The sequence below is a fragment of the Tachyglossus aculeatus genome, chromosome 5 (assembly GCF_015852505.1).
Source record: "Tachyglossus aculeatus isolate mTacAcu1 chromosome 5, mTacAcu1.pri, whole genome shotgun sequence".
Lineage (NCBI taxonomy): Eukaryota > Metazoa > Chordata > Mammalia > Monotremata > Tachyglossidae > Tachyglossus > Tachyglossus aculeatus.
The window spans coordinates 86,741,557-86,759,685 of NC_052070.1; the positions used below are offsets into that span (position 1 = coordinate 86,741,557).

At 46.5% G+C, this 18,129-nt stretch overlaps 2 protein-coding genes across 6 annotated transcripts in view; one reads left to right on the forward strand and one right to left on the reverse strand.

Moving 5' to 3' along the window:
• Positions 1-7,996, reverse strand: part of DOK2 (docking protein 2) — a 32,751-nt gene extending 24,755 nt beyond the window's left edge. Inside the window, exons 1-3 of one of the 4 annotated variants that reach the window (XM_038746871.1) lie at positions 7,879-7,996; positions 4,680-4,805; positions 1,324-1,539 (exon numbers count right to left, since the gene is read on the reverse strand). The gene's annotated coding sequence lies outside the window, so the exon portion shown is untranslated. Of the gene's footprint in view, positions 1-1,323; positions 1,540-3,755; positions 3,792-4,679; positions 4,814-7,878 lie in introns of those variants that run through there. The other 3 variants (XM_038746873.1, XM_038746872.1, XM_038746874.1) reach the window with 3 other exon arrangements.
• A 254-nt stretch (positions 7,997-8,250) lies between these two features.
• The window catches only part of XPO7 (exportin 7), a 104,899-nt gene continuing 95,020 nt past the window's right edge, over positions 8,251-18,129 (forward strand). For both annotated transcript variants that reach the window (XM_038746820.1, XM_038746821.1), the window contains exon 1: positions 8,251-8,293. In XM_038746820.1, coding sequence (XP_038602748.1) covers positions 8,276-8,293 — 18 coding nt within the window. In that variant the 5' untranslated portion in view covers positions 8,251-8,275. The remainder of the gene's footprint in view (positions 8,294-18,129) is intronic.

Sequence of the window (18,129 nt, forward strand, 5' to 3'; positions counted from 1 at the left end):
CACTGGACTTCTAGACTGTGAGCCCACTGTTGGGTAGGGACCGTCCCTATATGTTGCCAACTTGTACTTCCCAAGCGCTTAGTACAGTGCTCTGCACACAGTAAGCGCTCAATAAATATGATTGATTGATTGAGGTGATCAGGTTGTCCCTCAGGGGGCTCACAGTCTTAATCCCCATTTTCCAGATGAGGGAACTGAGGCACAGAGAAGTGAAGTGATTTGCCCAAAGCCACAGAGCCGACAAGTGGCGGAGCCGGAATTTGAACCCGCGCCCTCCGACTCCAAAGCCCTTTCCACTGAGCCACGCTTACCGTGTGCAGAGCAGTGTACGAAGCACTTGGAAGAATACGATATAATAATGAACAGAGGGAACCAGCAGTGCGGCCTAATCGAAGCGTGGGAAGCAGAGAGACCCGGTGGAACGGAAGTAAGAGGATCTGGGTTCTAATCCTGCCTCCGCCATTTGCCAGCTGTGTGATCTCCAGCAAGTCGCTTAACGTCTCTGTGCCTCGGTTTCCTTAACCGTACGATGGAGATTAAATTCTCCTCCCTCCTTCTTAGACTGCGAGCTCCATGAGGGACAGGGACTGTGTCCAGCCAGATTATCTTGGGTCATTCATTCAGTTGTATTTATTGAGCGCTTATTGTGTGCGGAGCACTTACTACCCCACCGCTTAGTACGGTGTGCGGTACATAGTATGGTCTTAACAAGTATCATTAAAAAAAATTAAAAGAAACCCAAAATATTTATGGAGAGTCCTGAAGACAGTGATCAGGTAGATCTTTTTTAAAAGTTTTTTCATGATATTTGCAGGTGGAGGTGGGGCTTTCTGGCAGAGATGCGTCCGCGTCGTCGCTATGGGTCCGGCACGACTCGACAGCATAAGACAACAACAGCAACAAATTTATTGAGTGCTTACTATTAACCAGGCACTGTACCGCACACTAGGGCAGACAGAACAACTCAGATTAGACACAAACCCCATCCCACATGGGGCTCACTGTCTTAATCCCCATTTTACAGATGAGGTAACTGAGGCACAGAGAAGTGAAGTGACTTGCCCAGAGTCACACAGCAGACAAGTGGCAGAGCCGGGATTAAAACCCAGGTCCTTCTGAATCCCGGGCCCCTGCGCTACACACTAAGCCAACGCTGCATCACTGGGAAGCCATCAGAAATGGCAAATAGGAATCCTCTCCTGATTTCTTTAGCAGTAACAGTATTTATTTAAGCATTTACCAGGAGCAGAGGTCTGTTCTAAGCTCTGGGAAAGAATATACGAGTGGGAAAAAGACGCAAACCCCGTCCCTCAAGGAACTCACAGTCTCTATTCCTGAGACCTGACGTGCAATCGGGGCTCAACCGTTTTCCGCCGTTGTTTCGCCTCTCAACTTGCCCCAGCATCTGTGTCTTCTCCGGGCCTCCTGGGATATTCCTCGGAATCCCATTCCGTAGAAAGTAGGAACTGAATCCGCTGTTTGTTTTGTGCCGCACCCAGGATATCGTGGTTATTCAGTGAATCCGGAGCCTGAAGAGAGCTGGGAACCAAGGAGACCGAGCGCCTATTAAGTTACTGGTACTAATTCAGCCACCGCCCCATTGCCTGGGAGCTGTGGAGAAGCCTACTGTACATTTATAATTGGATACAGGGATATGATATTCTACATTACATTGTTTTGCATTCTATCTATTCAGCATTACGTTGAATTGACCAGGCAATGGAGAGAGAAAGCCACCCTCGCTATAGGCCTCGGATCCTCTCACCTCTTGAAAATCTTTGCTCTGACCCTCCACTCTCACCCCTATCTTCAACCTTTTCCCATCACCAGGTTCCCTCTCCCTGCCTTCAACTTGTCCAGGTTTTCTCTATATGGGAAAAAAAAAATCCCTTGACCCCACCATACCCTCCAGAGCTCGCTGTGGGCAGGGAACGTGTCTGCCTATTGTTGTGTTTTACTCTCCCAAGCGCTTAGTACAGTGCTCTGCGTGCAGTAAGTGCTCAATGAATATGATTGCATGAATGAATGAATGAATTTCCTCATCTCCCTTTTCCTTTTCCTGTCAGCTTTTCTTCCAAAGGCTGTGTACATTGCCTCTCTTCTAGACCCCCCCAACAACCTGGATTATTTTCCCTCTTAAAGCTACTGAAATCATGCTCACCAAGATTTCCAGTTTCAGAAATTGTCTCTTTCTGGTCTCGTTCGCCTTACTCTTTCTGCTGCTAAGCCAACTGACCATCATTTCCTTCAAGAAACTCCCTGTGGCCTTGGTTTGATAGCTCTTCTGCCCTTCTAGTTTCCATGTCACCTCCCCACCTCTTCTTCCTCTTCTCCTCATGCTATAACTGTCCCTTGGGACTCCATTCAGGAATCTTTATTGTTTTCCCTCTTCGCTCACTCTCTCCAGCTCCTGGAAGGCAGGGATCGCGTCCACCCACTGTATCTTAGTCTCCCAAATGCTTAGTACACTGCTCTGCAATCAGGTAATCAAGCAGTGGTATTTATCGAGCGCTTACTGTGTGCAGGGCACTTGGCCGAACAAAACGCAACAATATAACGAATACATCCCCTGCCCACAACGAGCTTGCAGTCTAGAGGACGAGACACGCGTCAATAGAAATAACCATATTTATTTTATATAAAGGAGCAGCGTGGCCCAGTGGGCTTGGGAATCAGAAGGACCTGGGGTCATTCATTCCATCGTGTTTACTGAGCGCTTACTGTGTGCAGAGCACTGTACTAAGCGCTTGGGAAGTCCAAGTTGGCAACATCTAGAGGCGGTCCCTACCCAAAAGTGGGCTCACAGTCTAGAAGGGGGAGGCGGACAACAAAACAAAACATATTAACAAGATCAAATAAATAGAATAAATATGTACAAATAAAATAAAGAGTAATAAATACGTACAAACATATATACATATATCCAGGTGCTGTGGGGCGGGGAAGGAGGTAAGGCGGGGGCGGTGAGGGGGAGAGGAAGGAGGGGGCTCAGTCTGGGAAGGCCTCCTGGAGGAGGTGAGCTGGGATCAGTCATCAACTCTAGTGTAGTGAGCTCTCCCTAGTGCAGTGTTTAGCACAGAGTAAACACTTAATAAATATCACTATTTTTTAAATGCTATCTGTTAAGTCATACCAGGCACTGTCCTAAGTGCTGGGGTAGATACAAGCTAATCAGGTTGGACGTGGTCCATGTCCCATGCGGGGCTAGCAGTCTTAATCCCCATTTTACAGATGTGGTAACTGGGGCCCAGAGAAGTCAAGCGACTTCCCCAAGGTCACACAGCAGACATGAGGCAGGGCCAGGATTAGAGCCTCTGGCTCCCAAGCACAGGCTCTTTCCACTAGGCAACACTGCTCCTCTTGATCGGTTGGCTGATTGATCCCAGGCTACAGAGACAGAATAAACATATTTTCAACTATCAGACTTAAAAAATTGAATGTATAGTGGAATAAACACATATACACAAGTTTTCTGGGGATAGGTATAAAAATCCATGCGTAAGTGCTAAGGATGGCTGGGTGGGTTGATGAAAATAATAATAACTGTGCTATTTGTTAAGCATTTACTACATGCCAGGCACTGTACTAAGCGCTGGGGTGGGTACAAACAAATTAGGTTGGACATAATCCCTTTCCCACATAGGACCCACAGTCTTAATCCCTATTTCACAGACGACATATTTGCAGCCCAGGGAAGTTAAGTGACTTTCCCAAGATAATAATAATAATTATTATGATATTTGTGAAGCACTTACTTTGTGCCAAGTGCTGCTCAAAGCGCTGGGATGGACACAATGTAATGAGGTTATCCCACGTGGGGCTCACAGTCTTAATCCCCATTTTACAGATGAGGTAACTGAGGCCCAGAGAAGTTAAGTGGTTTGCCCAAGGTCACACAGCAGACAAGTGGTGGAGCCAGAAGAACCTAGGCCCATGCTGTATCCACTAAGCCACCCTGCTCGAACAATAAAAAAGAAATCAGTTCCAGAACAAAGCGAGGAAGCAAGGAAGCAAATAATAATAATAATAATAATAATGTTGGTATTTGTTAAGCGCTTACTATGTGCCAAGCACCATTCTAAGCACTGGGATAGATACAATCAATCAATCAATCAATTGTATTTATTGAGCGCTTACTGTGTGCAGAGCACTGTACTAAGCGCTTGGGAAGTACAAGTTGGCAACATACAGAGACAGTCCCTACCCAACAGTGGGCTCACAGTCTAGAAGGGGGAGACAGAGAACAAAACCAAACATATTAACAAAATAAAATAAATAGAATAGACATGTACAAGTAAAATAAATAGAGTAATAAATATGTACAAACATATATACATATATACAGGTGCTGTGGGGAAGGGAAGGAGGTAAGACGGGAGGGATGGAGAGGGAGGCGAGGGGGAGAGGAAGGAGGGGGCTCAGTCTGGGAAGGCCTCAAGGTAATCAGGTTGTCCTACGTGGGGCTCGCAGTCTTCATCCCCATTTTACAGATGAGGGAACTGAGGCACAGAGAAGTTAAATGATGACTTGCCCAAGGTCACACCGCTGACAAGCGGCAGAGTCCGGATTAGAACCCACGACCTCCGTCTCCCGTGCTCTTTCCGCTAAGCCACGCTGCAAATGAACATTTTATTATCACGCCCCACTGTAGAATCACTATTAGGGTGATTCGAACTCACGGAGTTGTTTGGGGAGTCTTTTTCCGAAGTAGCCGCTTGAGCTATTGTTGTGACCTGGGGTATCGGGCAAGACTTGTTGGAGGAGATGGGATTTTCGGAGGTCGGTCAGACTTTGGGGAAGAAATCCTAAATCCAGGGAAAGAGAGCGAACAAAGGGATAGAGGCAGGAGAATCAAGAGCAAGATGCAATTGGGTTATTTTGGGAGGAACAGAGAGCACAAGCTGAGGAGTCTGTTGGGTAGGGACCGTCTCTATATGTTGCCAACTTGTACTTCCCAAGTGCTTAGTACAGTGCTCTGCACACAGTAAGTGCTCAATAAATATGATTGATTGATTAACGTGGGAACCAAACAGGTACGTATGTGGGGAGAGCCAAATATGAGGTGTTTTTTACTTCCCGACATCAATAATAATGAAAATAATAATTATGGTATCTTTCAAGCGCTTACTACCCTCCGAGCGCTAAACTGAGCACTGGGCTAGATACAAGATAGGTCAGGTGCAGCCCCTGTCCAGGAGGTATTTCGCCCCCATTTTACAGAGGGGGAAACTGAGGCCAGGAGAAGTTAAATGACTTGCCCAGAGTCACACCAGCAGGCAAAGGGCGGAGCCAGGATTTGAAACCAGATCCTTTGACTCCCAGGTTCCTGCTCCTTCAATTGGGCCAAGCTACTCCTGGTGGAAATGGGAAGCCGACGTAGAGATTTTTGGCCCTGGAGACGGGAGCCGAGCGACGCAGAAAATGATCCGTTCAGCGATGTGGGGCGTCAGATTAGAGAAGCAGCATGGCTCAGTGGAAAGAGCCTGGGCTTTGGAGTCAGAGGTCATGGGTTCAAATCCCAGCTCCCCCAACTGTCAGCTGTGTGACTTTGGGCAAGTCACTTAACTTCTCTGTGCCTCAGTTCCCTCATCTGTAAAATGGGGATTAAAACTGTGAGCCCCCCAGGGGACAACCTGATCACCTTGTCACCTCTTCAGCGCTTCGAACAGTGCTTTGCACATGGTAAGCGCTTAATAAATGCCATCATCATTATTATTATTGGAAAGGGGAGAGGATGAAGGAGGGGACATGGGACTTTATATAAAGTGAAGCAAGACCAGAGTTTGGACAGGGCCATCCCTATTTGGGTGGAAGGGAAGTGAAAACACCTGGAAAGAATAACACCCTACAGGTTCAGGCAATTATCATTTTTCTGAAACGCCAAATTAGCCACCATCACCGGGCTCTTAATCAATCAATCATATTTATTGAGCACTTACTGTGTGCAGAGCACTGTACTAAGCGCTTGGGAAGTACAGGTTGGCAACATATAGAGACAGTCCCTACCCAACAGTGGGCTCACAGTCTAAAAGTGGGACTTAATCAATTAAGCATCATCAAGCCTCTTAATCAATACAAGGTGATCAGGTTGCTCCACGTAGGGCTCACAGTCTTAATCCCCATTTTCCATATGAGGGAACTGAGGCCCAGAGAAGTGAAGTGACTTGCCCAAAGTCACCCAGCTGACAAGTGGAAGAGCCGGGATTTGAACCTCTGACCTCAGACTCCAAAGCCTGGGCTCTTTTCACTGAGCCACGCTGCTGCTTCTCTGTGATTAGGTTGTCCCACGGGGGGGCCTCACAGTCTTAATCCCCATTTTACAGATGAGGGAACTGAGGCCCAGAGAAGTGAAGTGACTTACCCAAAGTCACAGGCAATTATCATCATCCAAATTATCATCATCACGCCAAATTAGCCACCATCACCAGGCTCTTAATTAGCTTCCTCTCCCGGCTACAGCTCGTCCGGGGCCCAACTCCTCCAGTCCCTTTCTCTCGACTCTCCCTCCACTAGATAGATAATTGATTGATAGATAGATAGCAGCTAGCTAGCTAGATAAATGATAGACAGATAGATGATAGGTAGATTATAGATAGATAGATGATTGATAGATCAATCAATCAATTGTATTTATTGAGTGCTTACTGTGTGCAGAACACTGTACTAAGCGCTTGGGAAGTACACGTTGGCAACATATAGAGATGGTCCCTACCCAACAGTGGGCTCACAGTCTAGATAGATAGATAGATAGATAGATGATTGATAGATAGATGATAGAGAGATAGACGATAGATGATTGATAGATGATAGATAGATGATAGCAGCTAGCTAGATAGATCGATGATAGATAGATGATTAGATAGATAGATAGATAGACAGATGATTGATAGATCAATCAATCAATCAATCAATCGTATTTGAGTGCTTACTGTGTGCAGAGCACTGTACTAAGCGCTTGGGAAGTACAAGTTGGCAACATATAGAGATGGTCCCTACCCAACATTGGGCTCACAGTCTAGATACATAGATAGATAGATAATAATAATAATAATAATAATGGCATTTATTAAGCACTTACTATGTGCAAAGCACTGTTCTAAGCGCTGGGGAGGTTACAAGGTGATCAGGTTGTCCCACGTGGGGCTCACAGTCTTAACCCCCATTTTACAGATGAGGGAACTGAGGCCCAGAGAAGTGAAGTGATTTGCCCAAAGTCACACAGCTGACAATTGGCAGAGCCAGGATTTGAACCCATGAACTCTGACTCCAAAGCCCGGGCTCTTTCCACTGAACCACGCTGCTTCTCTAAGATAGATAGATAGATAGATAGATAGATAGATAGATAGATAGATGATAGCAGCTAGCTAGCTAGCTAGATCGATGATAGACAGATAGATGATAGATAGATGATAGATGAATGATTGATCGATGATAGATAGATTAGATAGATAGATGATAGCAGCTACCTAGATAGATAGATTGATGATAGACAGATAAATGATAGAAAGATGATAGATAGATGATTGATAGATAGATAGATGATAGATGGATAGATGATAGACAGATGGATAGATAGATAGAAAGATAGATAGATAGATGATAGCAGCTAGCTTGCTAGATAGATTAATGATAGATAGATTAATGATAGATAGATGATAGAAAGATTATAGATAGATAGATGATAGATAGATAGATAGATGATAGACTGATAGATAGATATAGATAGATAGACTGATAGATATAGATGATAGATAGATAGATGATAGATAGACTGATAGATATAGATAGACTGATAGATATAGATGATGGATAGATAGATGATAGACTGATAGATAGATAGATATAGATAGATAGACTGATAGATATAGATAGACAGACCTGAGACTATGTAGTAGGCTGTATAATTTAATGGTGACGATGCTGATGAGGGTCTCGGATAGGTTCCCCGGGGCTGTCGGTGCGCGTCCCCTTTAAGAGGCATGTAAACAAAGCTCGCTCGGCTCCCCCCGACCCCGCTCGGCTCCTCCCGGCGGCCGCTCGGGGGGGGGGGGGCGTCCGACGTAGCGCGCGCGTGCGCGCGCGCGCGCCTTACGCCGTCCCCGCGCCGTTGCGCATTCTCCAAAGGCGGCCCGGGCCGCGCCGCGCCGCGCGCCGCGGGGAGCGCTACGCCGTCGGCGGCGCGCATGCGCGGTGGCGTCGGCGGCGGCGGTGTCGGCGGCCCCCGTCGTCCGAGGTGCGCGCGGGGTGGAAGGGGGGGGAGCATGAATGGAGCAAAATGGCGGATCCTGTGCAGGTGAGGGGACGGGGCCCACACGCCGCACCCCCACACACACCCCCACACCCCCCCCCGAGAAGGGCCCCTCGCAGCCTCACAGCAGGAGAATTGAGAGAGTGGGTGATAATGATCATGGTGGCGTTGGCTGAGCCCTTCCTGGGGGCCAAGCACTGCTCTAAACGCTGGGGGGATACTGTGGTAATGGTGGTGGTGTTTGTTAGGCGCTTACTGGGGGCATGCTGTAGTAGTGATGGTAAGGATGGTGTTTGGTAAAAGCCTGCTAGGGGCCAAGCACTGTTGTAAGCCATGGGGGGGTTGCTGTAGTAGTAATGATAAGGATGGTATTTGGTAAAAGACTACTAGGGGCCAAGCACTGTTGTAAGCCATGGGGGGATGCTGTAGTAGTAATGATAAGGATGGTATTTGGTAAAAGACTATTAGGGGCCAAGCACTGTTGTAAGCGCTGGGGGGATGCTGTAGTAGTAATGATAATGATGGTATTTGGTAAAAGACTACTAGGGGCCAAGCACTGTTGTAAGCCATGGGGGGATACTGTAGTAGTAATGATAATGGTGGCATTTGTTAGGCGCTTACTGTGGGCCGAGCGCTGGGGGGATACAGGAATAATAATAATGGCATTTGTTAGGCGCTTACTGTGGGCCAAGCACTGTTGTAAGCGCTGGGGGGATACAGTAATAATGATAATGATGGCCTTTTAGACTGTGAGCCCACTGTTGGGTAGGGACGGTCTCTATATGTTGCCAATTTGTACTTCCCAAGCGCTTAGTACAGTGCTATGCACATAGTAAGCGCTCAATAAATACGATTGATGATGATGATTTGTTAAAAGCCTACTAGGGGCCAAACACTGTTGTAAGCGCTGGGGGGATGCTGTAGTAGGAATGATAATGATGGTATTTGGTAAAAGCCTACTAGGGGCCAAGCACTGTTGTAAACCATGGGGGGGATGCTGTAGTAGTAATGATAATGATGGCATTTGTTAGGCGCTAACTATGGGACTATGGGCCAAGCACTGTTGTAAGCGCTGGGGGGATGCTGTAGTAGTAATGATAAGGATGGTATTTGGTAAAAGACTACTAGGGGCCAAGCACTGTTGTAAGCGCTGGGGGGATGCTGTAGTAGTAATGATAAGGATGGTATTTGTTAAAAGCCTACTAGGGGCCAAGCACTGTTGTAAGCGCTGGGGGGTTGCTGTAGTAGTAATGATAATGATGGCATTTGTTAGGCGCTTACTAGGGGCCAGGCACTGTTCTAAGCACTGGGGAATACTGTAGTAATAATGATAATGATGGTATTTGTTAGGCGCTTACTATGGGCCAAGCGCTGGGGGGATACAGTAATAATAATGGCATTTGTTAGGCGCTTACTATGGGCCAAGCACTGTTCTAAGCGCTGGGGGGATACTGTAGTAATAATGATAATGATGGGATACAGTAATGCGCTGGGGGGATACTGTAATAATGATAATAATGATGGGGTGCAGTAATAATAATGGTGACATTTGTTAAGCCCCTACTAGGGGCCAAGCACTGTTCTAAGCGCTGGGGGTATGCTGTAGTAATAATGATACTGATGGTATTTGTTAAAAGCTTACTATGGGCCAAGCACTGTTGTAAGCACCGAGGGGATACTGTAGTAGTAATGATAAGAATGGCATGTGTTAGGCACTTACTATGGGCCAAGCACTGTTCTAAGCACTGGGGGGATACTGTAATAAGAATAATAATCATGGGTTACAGTAATAATTATGATGGCATTTGTTAAGTGCTTACTATGGGCCAAGCACTGTTCTAAGCGCTGGGGGGGGGATACAGTAATAATAATAATAATGATGATCGGTTACAGTAATAGTTATGATGGCATTTGTTAAGCGCTTACTCTGGGCCAAGCACTGTTCTAAGCGCTGGGTGGGGGATACTGTAATAATTATAATAATGATGGGGTACATTAATAATAATGATGGCTTTTGTTAAGCCCTTACTAGGGGCCAAGCACTGTTCTAAACACTGGGGGGATACTGTAGTAATAATAATAATGGTGGCATTTGTTAAACCCTTACTAGGGGCCAAGCTCTGGGGGGATACAGTAATAATAATAATGGTGGCATTTGTTAAACCCTTACTGTGTGCCAAGCACTGTTCTAAGCGCTGGGGGGATTCAGTAGTAATAATGATAATGATGGCATTTGTTAAGCGCTTACCAGGGGCCAAGCACTGTTCTAAGCGCTGGGGGGGATACAGTAGTAATAATGATAATGATGACATTTGTTCAGCGCTTACTATGTGCCAAGCGCTGTTTTAAGCGCTGGGAGGTTACAGTAGTAATAATGATAATGATAGCATTTGTTAAGCGCTTACTATGTGCCAAGCGCTGTTTTAAGCGCTGGGAGGTTACAGTAGTAATAATGATAATGATGGCATTTGTTAAGTGCTTACTTTGTGCCAAGCTCTGTTCTAAGCGCGGAGGGACACAGTAATAATAATAATAATAATAATGATGATGGTGGTATTTGTTAAGCCCTTACTATGTGCCAAGCACTGTTCTAAGCGCAGAGGGAGATACAGGGTGATCAGGTTGACCCTCGTGGGGCTCCCGGTCTTCATCCCCATTTTACAGATGGGTAACTGAAGCCCAGAGAAGTGACTTGCCCAAAGTCCCACAGCTGACAAGTGGCGGAGCCGGGATTAGAACCCATGACCTCTGACCCCCAAGCCCGGGCTCTTGACACTAAGCTGAGATGCAGGGGGTGCCCCAGCCGAGACTCTCTGCAACCTATAATAATAATAATCACGATGATGGTAGTAATAATAATAATGACATTTATTAAGCGCTTACTATGTGCAAAGCACTGTTCTAAGCGCTGGGGAGGTTACAAGGTGATCAGGTTGTCGCACAGGGGGCTCACAGTATTAGTGCCCATTTTCCAGATGATGGTAGTTGTGAAGCTTACTATATTCTAAGCGCTGGGGTGGATATGAGGTAATCACGTTGTCCCACCTGGGGCTCATCGTCTTAACCCCCATTTTACAGGTGAGGGGTCTGCGGCCTAGAGAAGTGAAATGACTCGCCCGAGGTCACACAGCAGACAAGTGGCAGAGCGGGATTAGAACCCACGTCCCCTGACTCCCAAGCCTCCTGACTCTCTTGCTACTAAGCCACGCTGCTTCTCACTGTGTTTTCAGGCCGTGCTTTTGCTAGTAAAGCGCCTGACAATATTTAGTTATTTACTCTTCACAACACCCTGGCGAAGTAGAGTTTGGGTATTTACAGCTGGGGAAGCCTCCGTTAAGTGACTTGTCCAAGGCCGCACAGGGAATGGGTGTCAGAAGCAGGACTCGAACGCGGGACCTCCAGCTCTCAGGCCCGAGGCGTTGCCATTGCGTCACGCTGCCTCCCCCCTCGTCCTTCCCCCACCCGAACCCCCTTCAGGATGCGACCCAAGCCCTGGGTGATGAAGACCCTCTTTCCAAGGAGCTTCAGGATCCCCTAAACTTGAGAAAGTTTCCGGGCGGGAGGGATGATTTTGTGTGTGTGCTTTCATTTGTTTTTTCCCCCCCCTTCCCATTTGTTTTCTACAGCTGGCATTTTTGATGTCAGTCCTTGATCAGTAATCAGAGAGAACCTGGCACTGATACAGACTCTTCTAAAGCCACATGAATCTCGGCACTTCCATTTGGGCCGGGATGATAGTGGGGGTCGAAAAATATCAGCACCTTCCTCTTGAGGAGATAAGCACGATCTCATTCAGCCGAGTGACGTTCCGAGGAATATGCCCGGGATTGGGTCGATAGCCTTGTTTTCTTACCAGGGGAACCAGGACTGCGTCTCAAGAGTTTGGTCCGTGGGCATCCGTGAGCCCTGTGAATCTATCACTGCGGTCACAAACGTGTCTGCCATCTCTCCCCCGAGCGCTCAGTACAGTGCTGTGCACACAGCGCTCAATAAATGTCATCGATTGATCGATGATGGCTAGGGATGGTGCCGGTTGCTCTAGAGTCACCTGAAGTCCGTGATCAATAGCGGCAGCCCCTGCTAGAGGTTTGTTTAGCGCTGATTTCCTAGAAGCTGAAAACATATGATAGGCTTGTTTGTTTTTAGTTTTCTTCGCTACGGTGGGGGAAGGAAGGTTGAGGACAGAAGATCGTCTCCGTTTCTTGAAATGGGAGAAACCGAGGCAGAGAGGGAAAGGAACTTTATCCGAGAGTTTTGAGAAGCAAGCAGAGGATCCGGGTCTACTAACTTAGTATTGGGGAGTCAAAACACACTGAAAAACGTCAGTCCCTGCTCCCACGGTGGCTCATTATTCCCTCTGCCGTGGAGCACAGTCCACCTCGGATTCTCACAGGATAAGCGAATTAACCGAATTGCTTTCTGCCGCCGTCTGGTTTTTGGACTCCTTTGTGGAAGCACATTTAGGAGTATGGAGACGCCAACAAAATGAGGAAGTCTAACCAGAAGGAGGTTGCCACCCCTGACCAGAAGACTATTAAAGGAGCTTTAAATCCATCAGATGTTTATTCTGGTAAATAAGAAGTCTCGTCCTCTAGACTGAAAGCTCATTGTGGACAAGGGAATGTGTCTCCCAGTTCTGTTGTGTTGTCCTCTCACAGCGCTTAGTACAGTGCTCTGCACGCTGGAAGTGCTCAAGAACTACCACTGATCAATATCAGTTCAAGTATTCTTTTAAAGTAGAGATTTTTTGCTACCCGTTATCGGTTATTCTATTAATTTTGTAAAAGGCGAAGTGTAATAGTCTAAACTAGGAGCCATTGTTTTCCGGTGTAATCAATCAGTCAATCGTATTTATTGAGCGCTTATTGTGTGCAGAGCACTGGACTAAGCGCTTGGGAAGTACAAGTTGGCAAAATATAGAGACAGTCCCTACCCAACAGTGGGCTCACAATCTAAAAGGGGGAGACAGAGAACAAAACCAAACATACTAACAAAATAAATAGAATAGATATGTACAAGTAAAATAAATAAATAGAGTAATAAATATGTACAAACATATATACCTGTATACAGGTGCTTTGGGGAAGGGAAGGAGGTGTACACCAACAGAGTACGTTTCTGGCAGTCTGCTTTGGGCAGGTGCATTTTTGACCCAAATTTTCAGGTACCCACTGTAGTCATCCAAAAAGGAAATTGTTTTAGAAGTACCTACCGTTAATCCCACTTTTTAATTTTTTTTTAATGGTATTTGAGCGCTTACTATGCGCCAGGCACTGTGCTAGGCATTGGGATAGACATAAGATGATCAAGTTGGATACAATCCCTGTCCCTTATAGGAGTCACAGCCCTAATCTCCATTTTACAGGTGAGGTAACTGAGGCACAGAGAAATCGGGTGACTTACCCAAGGTCACAGAGCAGGCAAATGGCGGAGCAGGGATTAGAACCCAGATCCTCTAACTCCCAGCCCGGACTCTTCCCACCAGGCCACTTATTGCTTCCCGGTCCAGACATTGGTGCGTTTGCCGGATTGATACGTAGCACGTTTGAGGGCTCTCCGGTTCTTAATCACAGTAATAATACTAATAAAATCACTGTGGTATCTGTTAAAGCACTTACTATATGCCAAGCCCCGTTCTGGGTGTTGGGGTAGATAGAAGTTTATCAGGTTGGATACAGTCCCTGTCCCGTATGTTTTACGCTGGAGGGAGAACGGGTCTCGCCGCCTTACGTCTCCAAAGGGCCGCAGACCCGTCCCAGGAAGCCAAGCCGACTGGCAGTAGGATAAGGGGAGCAGCTCCGAGTCATCATCAATCGTATTTATTGAGCGCTTACTGTGTGCAGAGCACTGTACTAAGCGCTTGTCAGCCAAGCTCACGTGAGAAGCAGCCGGCTCAGTGGATAGAGCGGGGGACCGGGAGCCGGGAGGACTTGAGTTCTAATCCCGACTCTCTTCCGTTTATCTGCCGAGTGTGACCTTGGTCAGGTGACTTAACTTTTCCCTGTGCTTCAGTTTCCTCATCCGTAAAACGGGGAGTTTGACTGCGAACCCCATGTGGGACCTGGACTGCGTCCAACCTGATTAGTTTGGATCTGCCCCAGCGCTTAGTGCAGCGCCTGGCTTGACAAATACCATAATGGAATAAAAATCAGCAAACTCCTGGGCCAGTCCTGCGGCGTGTGTGGAGACCCAAGTTCCTGGTCCCAGATATCCTGATTATATTGTAAATGACAAGTATTAGCCGCTTCATAAAAATTGCATTTACAAATCTCCCAGTCGGAACAGTGAAAATGAGGCTGATAGTATTAACAGTAATGATGGCATTTATGAAGCACTTACTATGTGCAAAGCACTGTTCTAAGCGCTGGGGAAGTTACAGGGTAATCAGGTTGTCCCAGGGGGGCTCGCAGTCTTAATCCCCATTTTACAGATGAGGTAACTGAGGCACAGAGAAGTTAAGTGACTTGCCCAAAGTCACACAGCTGACGATTGGCAGAGCCAGTTTTTGAACCCATGACCTCTGACTCCAAAGCCCGTGCTTTTTCCACTGAGCCACGCTGCTTCTTTTGTGATGTGTCCACTATTATTATTATTATATTAAATGCTTTCTGTGTGTCAAACACTGTTCTAAGTTCTGTGGCAGATGCAAGTTACTCAAATTAGACATAGATCTGGCCCCACATCAGACCCCCCCAGTCCGAGTAAGAGGGAGAACAGGTATTGAATCTGTACTTTGACGGTTAAGGACACTGAGGCACAGGGAAGTTAAGTGACTTAGGGTCACACAGGCAAGTGACAGGTGTAGGATTAGAACTCAGGTCCTCTGACTCTCTGGCCTGCGATTTCTCCACTAGGCCATGCTGCTTAGAAACACGTGCCTTGGAAGAGGGCTTTGAAACCTTGGGCTTTTGGTGTTCAAAGTTTTTTTTTTCAGTGCTAAGACTGTCAAAAGCACTGAACCCCCATGTGCCGAGGTGTACCGGGAACAACGAAACAGGTTAGACGGCTGATCTCTGCCCTCAAGGTGTTTGCAATCTCACGGTGAAGACAGATTTAAGTTGCTTAGTATTTATGGGTAAATAAATCAATAGTAGGTAGATAAGTACGGAAATACCAAGGTAGTTGATGGAAAAGCAGAAAGGGGAAGAGGTGGTTTTGAAGAAAGGGAGACCCCTTAATTTTTGCCAAGGTGAGAAAGAGGAAGGAGAACATTTCAGGCCGGGGTAAAGACGCGAGCAGTGGATCAGAAGCCAAGCCAGAAGGAAGGGGCGCTTAGCAAGTTTGCTTGGGAAGAGCGAAGACTTAAGTGGGATGAGAAGAGAAGAAAGAACCAACTGGTGGGCAGCTTTGAGACGTTTTTGCTTTATGCAAAAACATGGGGGCGGAGGGAGCAGCTACCGGAGAGCTCCTGGAGGAGGAAGGAAGGTGATGTGCTCTGATCAGCATTTTAGAAAGATGATCTGTCCAGCTGGATTTTAGACGTGAAGCCGGGAGACCAGGAAGGAGGCCGCTATGGCAGTGCAGCCAGAGGTTGATGAAATCTGGTATCAGGGAGTGGATGGATGGTGAGAAAGGAAGGAATGGTAAAGGAAGCGCCTCGAGGACTTGAGGCTGAACGTTGTGAACAGTAAATGACAGCGAGGAGTCAGAGAGAACACCAAAACTGCAAAGAATCTAGGGGGCTTTCCTCAACTCCGGTAGGTTATACCAAGTCATTTTGGGGGGATCAAATGGAAAACAAGCTACGGTGCAGAAGGGAGCACCTGTTACGGTAGTGCAAAACCGTTCCGTGAACAGTGTGATGCAGACTGAAGAGGAGACTTGGTTAATATTAAGACAGAATTAGGTGCAGAGAGGAAGAGAAGACTTTCCCTACGATTCTTTTATGAGTTAGGACAAGGGTAAGAGAGGAACGCACATATATTCAGTGTGACGTTTAGATCGCGATATACTTCATATCACAATGTAGTGTTTCTGGTACCCGTGTGAACCACCAGGTTGAGCAGTGGGTTATTAATACAGAACACGTGCCATGTGCCGGTATGTTCTTAGCTTTTTCTCATGAGGTTAAGATTATCCCAAGTGCTTTCTAGCTCTTTTTTTTTTTTGTTTTTGGGTGATTGCCAACTTACAGAAAACTCTGCGCTACAGAACTGTAGTAAAGACATTTTTTATCATTCAGGCAGTTTAATTTCAAGGGTTAAGGTGATCGAAGAAGTGGCCACCACGAACCAGGAGATAGAGATTATTTCTTCCAATAAACCTCCTTGCCCTTACCTCTCTCCCGCCCGGGTCCCACCTAAGGATGATGGAAATAAAATTCCAGATGAAGAAAACCGAACGACGGGTTCGACCATAAAAAAAATATCTTTATGGGTTTCAGCTGACCCCTTCGGTTGTTTTTCATATTCCAAGTTGAATGCAGTTACTCTATTGAGAAGTTTATGTCTCTTTCATCTTGAAGGCTTACGATTGCAGGGTGAAAAGGCAACTAATACAGTGGTAATGGGATCTATCTCAGACGCCTGAGGCATTAGACTCTTTGATAACCGGGGCCAGTAGGTTTTCCGGATCCTGAAAGCATAAGGAAATAGTTACATAAGTGAAGGTTGTTTCTGTTTTTCATTGGTTTTTAACACTTTCTAATATTGGGCTGTTCTTGTAGATCACTTTGTGGCTGAGTTTTACGGGGTTCTGCGTTAGGTTTATGAGTACATGATACCAGCTGTTGAGAAATAGTCATATTTTAAATTTCTAGTGCAGTAATTAAATATTGACTGGAAGTGAAACCGGAGGGTCACGAAGAATCATTAGACTTTCAGGTTAAAATTTAACAGGGTGCGATTCTAGCACCAGAGCCGATGGATGCCTGTCTTTTAAAAAGTGTAAGGTAACAAAGATGGAATTGTGCCAGACCACTTTGGAGGGGTTACTCACAGTCTGCAGGTTTTGGGGATGGATAATAAAAAGAAGGAGGCTCTCACTTTGGTAAATCCTTCTTATCTAGAGTAAGAATGCCGCAGTGGAGTACCGTGATCTTGGCCCTGGACAGCATTTCAGAAATGTCACCCAGAGTATGGGAAATGGAGATGACAGTTGTTGGACAAGCGCTTCATCTTGCTTGCAGCCTGGCGTAGAGGAGAGGGCTCGGGCTTGGGAATCAGAAGGTCGTGGGTTCTAATTCCGACTCTGCCACTTGTCTCTTGGGTGACCTTGGACAAGTCACTTCACTTCTCTGGGCCTCGGTTATCTCATGGCCTCAGTCATGTCATCTGTAAGATGGGGATCTAGACTATGAGCCCCACGTGGAACAGGGACTCTGCCCAACCTGATTTGCTCGTATCCACCCCGGCGCTTGCTTTAAAAATACCATTATTACAATAGAGAAGCAGCTTGGCCTAGTGGCAAGAGCCCGGGCTTGGGAATCAGAGGACATGGGTTCTAATCCCGGCTCCGCCACCAGTCAGCTGTGTGACTTTGGGCAAGTCACTTAACTTCTCTGTGCCTCAGTTACCTCATCTGTAAAAATGGGGGCTAAGACTGTGAGCCTCCCGTGGGACAACCTGATCACCCTTGTAACCTCCCCAGCGCTTAGAACAGTGCTTTGCACATAGTAAGCGCTTAATAAAATGCCATCATTATTATTATTGTCTGCTGTGTGACCTTGGGCAAGTCACTTCACTTCTCTTGGCCTCCGTTACCTCGTCTGTAAAATGGGGATTAAGACTCTGAGCCCCATGTGAGAGAGGGACTGTGTCCAACCTGATTCCCTTGTATCTACCCCAGTGCTTAGAGCAGTGCGTAGCACGTAGGAAGCGCTTAGCAAATGCCATAGTTATAATTAGTATTATCATTGTGTGGTTGACTGTTTTTCAGAAGTG